Source organism: Callithrix jacchus, chromosome 7 (genome assembly GCF_049354715.1).
Source record: "Callithrix jacchus isolate 240 chromosome 7, calJac240_pri, whole genome shotgun sequence".
Classification (NCBI taxonomy): Eukaryota; Metazoa; Chordata; class Mammalia; order Primates; family Cebidae; genus Callithrix; species Callithrix jacchus.
The window spans coordinates 59,640,838-59,653,525 of record NC_133508.1 but is presented as its reverse complement, the minus strand read 5'-3'; the positions used below and the strand labels follow the sequence as shown (position 1 = coordinate 59,653,525).

Below are 12,688 nucleotides of genomic sequence, written 5' to 3'. Positions count from 1 at the left end.
AGGTGTGAGCCACCGCTCCCAGCTATTTTTACTTCTCATCTGTCTCACTGACTAGAACAGGAACTTGCTGAGATCAGGAATGAGGTCAGCTCCGGGTCCTTGGCACTCACACTTGGCCTGGTAAGTGGCAGGGCCCCAGCCACATTTGTTGAATTAATGAAAGGATCTTGGGACAGTCTCCCAGTTCCCAGCCAGTGACACTCACCCAACATGGAAAAGGGCTTAGAGAAGTGAAAAAAAACTGCCATGGGGGACAGGAAGATTGCAGAGGGGGTGAGTGCTGGAAGAGATGGTAGAGCCATAGGGAGGATTTTTGTGATAAGGCAAGAATTTAGGAGTCTAGGAGCCTCTGAAATGTTCAACCAGGCAAAGGCCGAGGCCCACACCCAGTGGTTAGAGAAGATTCTAAGAGAGGATGCTGGAATCTGGTCACACAGAGCCACCCTGGATCTTGGCTGGCTGGTGAAAGGGATCCCAGACTCACAGCAATGACAAACTATGACTTACCTACCATCTGGTGGGTGCTGTATGCCTGGGACCTAGTGCCAACCCTGTGCTAGGTCTCTCATTCTTACACTAGTTTGGTAATGATGGTGATAATGAGATCATTGTTATCACCCCTGTTTATGAATGAGAAAGCTGAAGGTTGGAAAGGTGAAGGTGACTTGTTCAGGCACATACCGTTAGGGCTAAATCAGAAATGGATTCTTCATCTCTTTGGCTTCAGAGCCCACACTCTTTAAATTGTGCTGCTTCTAGATTATTAGAGCAGGAATGGTGCTTAGAGACCATGTAGTTTCAGAGTGGGGAATGTAGCACACAGACTACTACCTCCCATTCCCTTGGCTGGGTCAGACAATACTAATCTATCCCAGAACTTCTTCCTGCTGAACTCAGATGCAGCTTCAGAATCCTTCTCAGTCCAATCGCAAGTCATTGGAGTTGCATATGATGAAATATGTTTACTCTCTCAGATTGAGTGTGATGCTTTCATTTTATAGATGAGAAAAAAATTGGACCAAGGAATGTATAACTTGCTCAGAGTGGCTCTGCAAGTTAGGGCTGAGCTCCCCTGAGTCCTGGGAAAGGGAGTGGCCTGGCTGACACAACGGGAACAGAAACAGGGCTTTTATATATGGTTGTGCACAAAGGTTCGAAATGAGGAGGGAGGGAGGGTTGACATCTAGAAGGGGGTGCCTTTTCTAATCTGCACAAAGGTGCTTCCTGGGAATGGTGACCCTCGATTTGGTTGTGTTTGTGGAGTCTGTGCCCTCCACTTGCCCGCTGGACTCTGCTCACCTTCTGTCATGGTCTGGAAGTACATCTTGCCACTGTAGCGCCCGTAGCCTGCCACGGTGCGTGCCCGCACCTGGAAGACATAGATGGCGCCGGCTTTGAGGCCCTGCACGGTGACCGTGTTGGTGGGGCTTTTTATGGCTGTGGCGTTGTACTCACTGAGCTCCTGCCAAGGAACAGAGAAGAAAATTAGTGAGGTTGTTGGTCACGGCGGGCCCAGAGCCCACTGCCTGCTGGAGGCAGGTCTGGCCATTGGCTAAACATCTGTGGTTCCCAATTTTTCATCCTTTCCCTGTAATAGAATTATACCTTTTGCCATGTTACTTTTCAACACTGCCCACAAAAGTAGGCAGGGTATACTTCTCTGTCTTATGGATGCTGAATTTGTCCACCTGACTTGTGTTGGCCAATGGAATAGTCTAGTGGACACGATGCAAGCAGGGACTTCACAGGTGCCTGCCGATTTGTCTCGGCCTCTTGTGCTTCTGCCATGAGAGGAGCTTGCACTGGGTAACTGCTGGCTCCAGAATGAGAAACAGGTGGAGACCATGACCCAACTTCTAGGATGAAACGGTCACCCCATTGACTCACAGACATAAATCCATGGGCAAGAAAAATAGCCACTTGTTGTAAGGTGTTAGATTTTTGGGACTGTTTGTTTTGCAGTGTTATCTCAGGAAAAGCTGACTAATACACACGTATTGAGTGGTTCCTATGTGCAGACCCTGAGGACTAGAGACCCCTTCGGTTCTTGGAGACTGAAGGAAGAGGGCCCACCTCATTCACTTCTGCATCCCCTTCCCTGCCCTATGCCTTGATGGGTTGGTTAAGTGGAAGGGCCCTTGTTCAGCCTCAGCATGCTTGGGTGAGTGAAGAACTAAGGTCCAGAAGGGAAAATGATGCTCAGGGTCACACATATCAGTTCAGAGTTGCTTTGAGATTCAAAACCAGGCTGGATACGGTGGCTCACACCTGTAATCCCAGCACTCTGGGAAACCAGGCCAGGAAGATCACTTGAGCCCAGGAGTTTGAGACCAGTTTGAGCAACAATGCAAGGCCCTTTCTCTTGGAAAAAAAAATTAGCTGGGCATAGACACAGGTCTGTGGTCTCTGCTACTCGGGAGGCTGAGGTTGGAGGATTGCTTAAGCTTGGGAGGTCAAGGCCACAGGGAGCCATGATTGTGCCACTGCACTCCAGCCTGGGCACCAGAGCTAAACCCTATCCAAAAGAAGTACAACCAAAAAACCAAGACAGAGGTTTTGCATGGAGCCACCTCTAATATCCTCTAATGCCCAAACCCAATGTCCTCTCCTTTGAGAGATGAAGAACACTGATTCTGGCTTCCTGATTGCTGCCCAGGGTGATCCAAGGAGTCGAGTACAGGACAAAGGTCCAGCTGCTGCAGCGGGAGTGGCGATGTGACTGGGTTGGATACAGACGTGATGCTCGTTTAGGCATTTGTCAGCTGTCCAGCAAAACCTCCCCAAATATCCTCTTTGCACTGGGCTGGGACTAGGGTACTGCAGTGGGCTAGTACCTACTGCAAGACACAGGCCCTGGCCTTGGAGAGCTCAGTCTAGAAGAGCAAGCAGTGTGAGAATCCCAACCCTTTGAAGATCACGAAGCTCTCTGAGAAAATGTTTCCTGATGAAAATCTGTGAATCCTCATCCAGAACAACGCACACCTAGCTGTACATGCCAATCACATACATATCATGGAGTGCATGGAGCCCTTGAAAAACGTCCCAAAATGAAGGTTCAGCGTGTGCACGTTATTACAGGCTTCATAACATGGAGGTTAAGGTCACAAGCTGGAGCCAGACTTCTTGAGTTCAAATCCCGGCTCCATTATTTACTATCTCTGTGACCTTAGGAAAAGTTCTTTAACGTCTCTGTGTCTTTATCTGTCAAAGGGGGATAGTAACAGTGGCTACCTCAGAGGCTGTTCGGAGCATAACATAAATCAATGGTATAAGAGGCTTACACTGATAGGGTAAGCACATGCCGAGGGGCATGTGACCTCGTCGGGGATGGGGGCTCTTTTAGTCCGTTCTCGCACTGCTCATAAAGACACACCCGAGACTGGGTAATTTATAAAGGAAAGAGGTCTAATTGACTCACAGTTCCACATGGCTGGGGAGGCCTCGGGAAACTTAAAACCATGGTGGAAGAGGAAGCAAACACATCCTCCTTCACATGGGGGCAGGAGAGAGAAGTGCCAAGCAAAGAGGGTAAAGCCCCTTATAAAACAATCAGATCTCGTGAGAACTCACTCATTATCACCAGAGCAGCATGAGGGTAACTGCTCCCATGATCAATTACTTCCTACTAGGTCCCTTGCACAACAGGTGGGGATTATGGGAGCTATAATTCAAGATGAGATCTGGGGGGGGACACAGCCAAACCATATCAGGGGCTACTAGGTGAAGTCAGGAAAGCTCCCACATGGGTGGGGGGCACTGGAATGGTATCTCAAAGAACAAACAGGAACCATCCAGGCAAATACATGCATGCTTGGCAGAAGGGGCAGCAAGTTCAGAGGAAAGGAGGTGAGAAAAAGCTTGGGATGTAAGGGATATGAAGGGCGCTGACCTGAAAATGTGTCTCTACCACCCCCATATCAGGGGGAGGCAGGGATAGCTCGGTGGGGCAGTGGCAGAGAGGAAGTCTCTTTTACCAAGCCACATCATCTGCCTCCTCCTCCAGGAAGCCTCCTTGACTTCCCAGCCGGATGTATCTCTTTCTTCTCTGAGTCCCAGAGCACACACTGTGGGTGCCATAGGAAGGGGTTTCTGCTATGCCCCCTCAACTTTGGACTGAGGCTCCTCTCGCCACCTTGATTTTAAGTCCATGAGGGAGGGCTTGTGTTTGTTCCCTGTACCAAGTCCAGGGTCCCTCCCACGAAGTCCTTCCCCAGTGTCCACAGGGTGAAGGCCGACTCCTTAGCTGGCATTCCAGATCCTTCATCACCCACCATTTTCCAGTGTCTCCTGCAACATCCCTAATGTTTCCTAGGTTCCTGCCATCCCCAACTCTTTCCCTCTTCCTCGGTAGCACGGCCAGATTTAGCGAACACAAATATAGGATGCTGCTCAGTCACATTTAAATTTCAGATGAACAACAAATACGTTTTGGTAGAAGTATGCCCCATGAAATATTTGGGATGTATTTGTACTAAAACATTTATTTTTAAAAAATTCAAATGTAATCATGTGTCTTGTATTTTATCTAGCAACACTACCTCTGGACGCTTTGAGCTTTTGCAAGCACTGTTGCCCCTGCCCAAAATACCCCTTCCTCACTTGTCTTGCAGTGCCTTACTCATCGTTGAAGACTCTGTACAAGTGCCACCTCTGCTGGGGAGACTTCCCAGATGTTCCAGAGTGGAGTTGCAGGTCTAAATTGTCTCCTCTTTCACTTATTGTCCCGATATACTTGTCCATCTTCTTTAAGAATGTGGATTACCTGAGGCCAGGGACCATGTCTTGCTCATCTCTGGACCACGCTCCCCAGGTTACTAATTATTGACATAATGAATGAACATTAAACTGATACACAAAAATCTACAAAACCTGGGATGCAGTACCAGATATGGACACTAGGTGCCGCTGTAAAACATGGGATTGCTCAGACTTGAAAAAGGGTTAGATTCTGCAAACTGGGTGGGTGCCCACTTAGAGATGTTGAAGGTTTTAAGTCCCTGATTATGTGAGGGAGACGGGAGGCAGCTGCTGGTTTCATAAGTGTCTCAGAAGAGCGAGGAACCAACCTGAGCAGCTCCCTTCACTAACGCTGGGCAAGGGAATGGAAGCTGTTTCATTTATCATTTCTCTCTCTCTCTCTCTCTCTCTCTCTCTCCCTCCCTCCCTCCCTCCCTCCCTCCCTCCCTCCCTCCCTCCCTCCCTCCCTCCCTCCCTCCCTCCCTCCCTCTCTCTCTCTCTCTCTCTCTCTCTCTCTCTCTCTCTCTCTCTCTCTCTGTCTTTTTGAGACAGGGTCTTGCTCTGTCACCCAGGCTGGAGTGCAATGGCATGATGACAGCTCATTGCAGCCTCAGTCTCCCAGACAAAAGGGATCCTCCCACCTCAGCCTCCCTACTAGCTCAGACTACAGGCACATACCATCACACCCGGCTAATGTCTGTATTTTTGGTAGAGACAGGGTTTTATCATTTTACCCAGGCTGGTCTGGAGCTCCTGGACTCCAATGATCTACGCATGTCAGCCTCCCAAAGTGCTGGGATGACAGGCATGAGTCACTGTACCCATCTGGAAGCTGCTTCAGATCAGACTCTTTTCACTTAATTGCACTGTGACCTTGGAAAGACCCTTCACTTCCCTGAGCCCCTGTTTTCTATTCAAAAAAAATGGAACAATCAATGGCAACCTCTCAGGGTTATTGTGAAGATAAAATGTAATAGGGTAGTGCCTGCCACACTGGAGATCCCCTAGAGATGCCAATTCCCCTCGGTCTCTCCTCTCCCTGGAGTACCTTTATCTGAACAGTGATTAAGCACCAAGGGGTGATGGGAAGAAATTCAGTATGAAATCCATTTCAGTCCTTAGTCTGAGAACCTACCCGGAAGCCTGGGGCCAGTGAGGCATTGGGTGCATGTCTTAAGCCTTCCAGCCTCAGTTTTCTCATCTCTAAAGTGGGTTAATGTCAGTAGGTACCACAAGAGGTGGTTGTGGAGATTTAAAAGGAAAATATAGGTAAAGTTTTTAGCACGGTCTCTAGCACATAAAAAGACTTAATAAATGTTGGCTCCCACCATCATTGCTATCATTAAAAACCATTATAGAGGCCAGGCACAGTGGCTTAGCCTGTAATCCCAGCACTTTGGGAGGCCAAGGTGGGTGGATCACTTGAAGTCAGGAGTTTGAGACCAGCCTGATCAACATGGTGAAATCCCATCTCTACTAAAATTACAAAAAATTAGCCAGGCATGGTGGCACATGCCTGTAATCCCAGCTACTTGGGAGGCTGAGGCAGGAGAATCATTTGAACCTGGGAGGTGGAGGTTGCAGTGAGCCAAGATCATATCCTAGCACACCAGACTGGGCAACAGGAGTGAAACTGTCGTCTCAAAAACCAAAACAAAAATCCCCAAAAACCATTACAGATTAAGGCCTTACCTATGTTCCTTACATGGATGAATGAGTGCAGAAGTGAATGAATGAGTGGACAAACCTCTCCAGGTAGCTCCTACTCCAGGTACTGGGCAACAGCCTGAACATGGCCTGCACTTCCATAGTTCACCCACCCCTGCCCAACCTTTGCTCCCTCTGCCTGGAATGTCTTTCCTCTTCACTTTCTGTTAAATAAATACTAAAATCGATGTGGCCTGCAAGGGTCCATCGACCACAGGTGGCCTCACGAATGCTCTTCTTGGGGGAGTTCTTGGGGGACCAGGGGGATCCTGAACTTGTGTGCTTTGGGGCAGCTGCCAAAGGAGGCCACCTCCCCAGGGGCACTGGAACTGATGGAAGCAGCCAGGCCTGGGTGTGCAGCAAGGCTACCATTTATCAGCGGCCTCCAGAAGCCATCCCACCAAGTGGTTGTCAGCTCAGGGCTCCAGGCAGGCTAGGAAATCCCAGTGGGGTGGAGGAAGGACTAAATGGAGAGCCAGCTCCAAGATAGCCCTTTCTGAAGAAGGAAAGGAGAGGGAAAGAGGTGGAGGTGGGGCCCGCATGGGCCTGCAGCGCTCTGTATCTGACTTCCCTTCCTAGGAAGATTGGAGTGTTCGGGGAAGGATCCAAATGCAGGCACATGGAGGATTCCTGTGTTAGGTAAGAGCTGGCTGTGGACTTGCTGGAATAAATCTCACCACCTGCAGCCTGGCTGTCCCTCCCTGGTGGTGGTGGCTGGCATATTGCCGCCTTGTCTGAGAGGTCAGGGACAGATATGACTCCAGGCTCTGCTCCTCCTGCTCTGCCAGCACCTCCTCTAATATTTTCATCAACTCTGCTTTCTACCCCTCCTTAAACCCCGGCATTCTCCTGGATTCTATCCTCTGGTTCTTCCTCTGCACACTCTCCTGGCTGCTGTTCTCTACCCTCCCTGAACCCCAACCCGTTTGCCCCAGTAAACACCAAACCTACAAAACACAAACCCGCATCTGCACCAGAAAAAGGCAGCTCCATCTCCGGGGAGTCACCCTTCATGTTTCCCTGGTCCTCTGGGCTTTGAAATACAGACTCTGCTGGCGTTTGCCATCTCAGCTGCCAGCTCACCCAGCCCATGCTACCTACCATAATTTCTCACTTAGTGTCCCCTGGGAGCCCTGTACAGGGACTCCCTGGGTCTCCATGTCTCCCTGGAATCCATTCTCCACACAGCAAGCTACAGGGATCTTGAAAGGAATCTGAGTCAGATTGCATTATTCCAGAGCCATCCATCATACTTTAAATCGAATCCAGACTCCCAAGGTTGGAAGGCCCATGACAATCAACCTGGCCTTCCTCCCAACCTCCTCCCATGATGCTCCCACTTCTGCTCCTGTCACACTCGCTTTGTCTGTTTCCTGAATGCAGCCCACACATTCCTGCCCCAGGGCCTTTGCACCTGTGATTCCTGCTGCCTGGACTGACTGCGCTCCCACTATGCGTCTGTCTGGTGAACTCCTAGCAATCTTTCAAGACTCAGCTCAAGTGTTACTGAATGAAGGCTTTCCCTCACCCCTGCCAGGACTGTGGGCCACTATTGGTACCCCCTGGGACCTTTGCTGACCCTTCTGTGGCTAGTGTCACACCTTGTCTCACAGATCTCAGTGTCTGACTCTTTTTCCCTGGACTGTGAAGTCCCTGAGGCCTCCGAGGCATCTGGTCACTCTCAGGATTCCTGGTACCCAGCTTAGGGCCTGATCCAAAGCTTGTGAGAGTGAAAGTTGACAGTGTCCATCTCCCCATTGGCAGATGCCAAGCAGCCCCTCTCTGTACCACAGGCCCTCGGTGTGGGGGGGCGAGGGACTGAAAGAAGTAGGCCCATGCCTCATCACATCTGTACCTTAGGCTATGGCGCCCTCAGCCTCTCACCGCCTGATCCCTCTCACCATTTATGCCTAACATTCTCCATGGCAGAGGCTGGTCCTGTCTACCTCTTAAAGGTCATCCCAGTAGCATCCTTGGGGAAAAATCTGGGAGGCAGAAGAGCCAAGTAAAGAGTGAGACCATAGGTCCAAATCCTTGCTGGGTCCCCTTGGGCAAGTTAGGGAACTTCTCTGTGCCTCAGTTTCCCCTTCCATCCAATGGGGTGAAGAGCCTGTGGTGAGGATAAATGAGGCACTAGAGGTGACGTGCTTAGCACACAGCGAGTGTTCATGAAATGTGGGCAGGTGGTAACCTTGGCTGCTGCATAGCCTGCAGGCCCTGCCACCCCCGGCAGGGGCCTGGGGATGCTTGGGCAGTGGCAGAAAGTAGGGCAGAGCTGCCTCCCGGTTCACACCTCCAGCAGCCTCCCCAGGCCTGCCCGCCGTTGTAGGAAATGGGTCGCAGGCAGGACCCGCGCTGGGATTCCTCATTTCCGTTGCCCGTCTTTGGGGACAAACACTTTCAGTTTCATTTAATCACAAAGCTTCTTAATTAGGTTTTTTTTTTTTTTTTTTGCCTTTTTGGGTTCTGAGTTGCTAAGCTGTTCCTGCTTTGGGAAGCAGAGACGCTGGTTCCTGCAGAGCCTGGGAGCAGCTGGCTTGGCGACCCAGGACTCTGGCTCCTTCAAGGCTCTCCAGGGCCCACTGAGGGTTGGGGCTGCTTCCTCACAACACCCACAGCTCAGACCCTCAGGTGGCCACTTCCTGAGTCATGCAACAAACACCTCTTGAGTACCTACTGTGTGCCATGCGCCGGTAACACAGCAGAGATTGTGCAAGATTTCCACCCTCAAGGAACTTCCTATCTAGCTCAACGTAGAGTCAATACCTAACTACTCAATAACATAAAAAATGATAATTGTGATAAATGCTACCCAGAAAGGCCAGGTGCAAGGAGAAAAGGAAATGGGGCGCTGGATGGTATCTGGGCAGTGATGGAGGGCTTATCTGAGGAGGTGATGTTAGGCTGAGGTCTGGAAGGCTGAGTCAGAGCTGGCCAGGTGGAGAAGGCCATCTAGACCAAAGGACTTCATCCGTTCATCTACCCATCCACATCGACCTACCATCAGTCCCCCCTGCCTTTTTTTTCCTTTTTGAGATGGCATCTCACTCTGACACCCAGGTTGGAGTAGAGTGGCATGATATCGATTCACTGCAATCTCCGCCTCCTGGTTTCAAGTGATTCTTCTGCCTCAGTCTCCCAAGTAGCTGGGGTTAGAGGCGTGCACCACCATGCCAAGCTAATTTTGGTATTTTTAGTAGAAATGGGGTTTTGCCATGTTTGCCAGGCTGGTCTCAAACTCCTGACCTCAAGTGATCCGCCCTCCTTGGCCTCCCAAAGTGCTGAGATTACAGGCGTGAGCCACCACGTCCTGCCAGTTCCCTCTTTCATTCACAGGCTCCATCACTCACATCATTCATTCATTCATATGATTCATTCCTTCAGTGTCCATGGCCTCCTGCAGGAGACACGGGCACCCCCGACCAATTGCAGTGCTGTAAAAGAGGGGAAGACTCTACGTTTGCTTGTGGCAGAGGTGACATTTGGGTGGGACCTGAAGATTTCAACAGGCAGAGATGAGGGGAGGATGGGGAAAAGAGTGGGCAGCAAGGTGGGTGGGTGTGGGGATGGTAGGCATGATGTCCCAGGAGGTGTTTGGGGGCGAGGGCATAGGGGAAGGGATTCATTCTCTTGTTCATTCAACTGATACTGATCAAGTGTCTCCTTGGTGCCAGGCCTGGGTGCCGGGAGAAGGTGGTGAATGGAGAGACATAGTCCCTGACCTCTTGGAAGGCACTTCCTAGGGGACGGGATGAACATGCACGCAAGCAACCGTAAGGTGGCCGGCGAAGGCTGGGTGAGTGTTTGAAAGGTCCTGGAGACCCACATGGTTAGTTGATCCAGCAGTCAATAGGGTGCAAAGGCCGGGCTGGGCCCTAGAAAGCCGGACTCCAGCAGGACTGGCTGCAACTATCTGCACTCTTCCTCTCAGCCTTCAGGGAGAGCACTTCCATCCATTTGCAGTTCCCGGTGGGCTTGCCCTCAATGAAAAGCCTCCCCATCAGTCACTGACACCTTAGTCTGGAGGGAAGCCCAGCAATGCCTTTCCCAGGGGCCACTGCAGCTGTGTGTTGCCTCCTGGAGCAGGTAAGAGAAGTCGACATTCAAAGGAGAGGCTTCCTAGGGCCTCTGATGTCCAGCCACGTGGGTGGGCATTTGTGCTGTCTACCTCCTGGCCCCCGTCCTGCACACGCCCCACATCCACCTGGCCTCCCATCCTGTCACCGTTGGCAAATGTGCAGCAGGCAGGGCAGAGGAGAAAGGAAGGCCAGGGACGTGCATGGCCTCTGCTGAGGGCCAGGTACCATGCCGGGCGCCATGCTGCCTTTTCTCCTTAACCTGCATAGCTCCCCACAAGGGGTCTCACCCACATTTGACACAGGTGGAAACTGAGGCTCAGAGGGATAAAGACGCCTGCCCAAGGTCACGTAGCTGGTGAAGGATGGAGCTGGGATTTGAACCTACGCCTCCTCACTCCTAGTCCAGTGCTCCTACCATCCCAGTGGCTTCCACCCTTGGGTCCCCGAAGGGAGTAATAAAGGGCTGATTTAAAAGCTCAAAGTGAAATCACCTCTCCCCACGCAAGGGGCATGCAGGTGAGTGAAAGAGGGTGTTTCAGCGGGAATCAGCAGGGCAGGTGGGAGCTCTCTCAAGCGGTTTCAAATCTCTGCTGAAGAATAGGTGAATGGCTAATTATTACTTCATAAGCACAGCTTTTTGGAAACCCAGTTTTTCACATCAAGCCACTGAGGTCAAGATGAAAGGGTCGTGGTGGGGAAAGGGATGTGACTGTTGCATTTTACTGAGATGGTTGGGCGGATCCTCCAGATCAGAAAAGTGAGATTCAGAGAGGTCAAGGCACCTGTGGGAGGTCTCACAGCCAGGGAGGAGCAAAGCTGGATTGGGAGCCAGGCAGCTTGACTCCAAGGCGAGTGCTCTTTCTGCTGCACCAATGTATCTCATCCTGCAGTTGGGGGAGGCGGGTAGAACCCCCAGGCCTCAGCCTGGGAGAGGGGCCCTCAGGGAGTGGGGTGATGGGGAGAGCACCCAGCCCATAGGTACCTTCTCATAGTACTGCAGCTCATAGTCCAGGATCACGCCATTGGGCTGGTCTGGCTGGGACCACGACAGGGTAATGCTGTCCACGGTGCGGCTCACCTGATGCATGATGGACACTGCGGACGGAGCTGGAAGAGAGGCCAGAGGTCAGGGGTCAGGGAGGCAGGAGAAGGTGTGGCTTCTGGCCCAGCCTCAGAGGTGCTCGGACAGGTGGGAACTGTGGGGTCAGAGAGGGAGGGGCATCTGGCTGAGGCCACACAGCCAGGCTGGGGGAGCCAGCAGGGGGAAGAGGGGCTCATGCAGGGCAGTGGGTGCCACTGCTGAGTTCTCTTGGGGCACTTTCAGGTCACAGACAGTGATGACTTCACCAGCCCTGGGGACGCTCAAGTCACATCAAGTCAAGAGACAGTAGAGGTGGAAACGGCTAATTGTATGTCATGTGAGTTTCACCTGAATAAAATCAGTCAATCATTTTCATCTCCTCCCATTCCTCCCATCAGTGCTGTGAGTGCTCTCACAGAGGTGGTTAGATGAAAAGACAGGTAGTCAGGGGGGCTGTGTGCAGTGCTAGAAGGATGCTTAGAAATACCTCAGTACATGGCTGGGCGCGGTGGTTCACACCTCTAATCCCAGCACTTTGGGAGGCTGAGGTGGGTGGATCACCTGAGGTCAGGAGTTCGAGACCAGCCTGGCTAACATGGTGAAACCTTGTCTCTACTAAAAATACAAGATTAGCTGGGCATGGGTGGCACATGCCTGTAATCCTAGCTACTTCAGAAGCGGAGGCAGGTGAATCGCCTGAGCCTGGGAGGTGGAGGTTGCAGTGAGCCAAGATTGCGCCAGTACACTCCAGCCTGGGTGATAAGAGCAAATCTCTGTCTACAAAAAAAAAAAGAAATACCTTAGTACAGTTCCCTCATCTGATTTCATAATTGTTATTTTTTGAGACTGTTGCCCAGGTTGGAGTGCTGTGGCATGAACACAGCTCATTGCAGCCTCAACTTCCTGGGCTCACATGATCCTCCCACCTTAGGCTCCCAAGTAGCTGGGACCACAGCTGTGTGTCACCATGCCTGGTTAATTTTTGTTTTTGTTTTTTCGAGATGCAGTCTTGCTCTGTCGCCCTGTCTAGAGTGCAGTGGCAAGATCTCGGCTCACTGCAACCTCTGCCTCCTGGGTTCAAGCG

The 12,688-nt window shown here is 51.3% G+C and overlaps 1 protein-coding gene across 7 annotated transcripts in view; it reads right to left on the bottom strand.

Moving 5' to 3' along the window:
- Positions 1 to 12,688, bottom strand: part of EPHB2 (EPH receptor B2) — a 203,964-nt gene that overhangs the window by 16,961 nt on the left and 174,315 nt on the right. For 4 of the 7 annotated variants that reach the window (XM_035308091.3, XM_035308092.3, XM_035308093.3 and 1 more), the window contains exons 6-7: positions 11,506 to 11,630; positions 1,300 to 1,462 (exon numbers count right to left, since the gene is read on the bottom strand). In XM_035308091.3, the coding sequence (XP_035163982.1) occupies positions 1,300 to 1,462; positions 11,506 to 11,630 (288 nt within the window). The remainder of the gene's footprint in view (positions 1 to 1,299; positions 1,463 to 11,505; positions 11,631 to 12,688) is intronic. The other 3 variants (XM_035308095.3, XM_078330708.1, XM_035308096.3) reach the window with 1 other exon arrangement.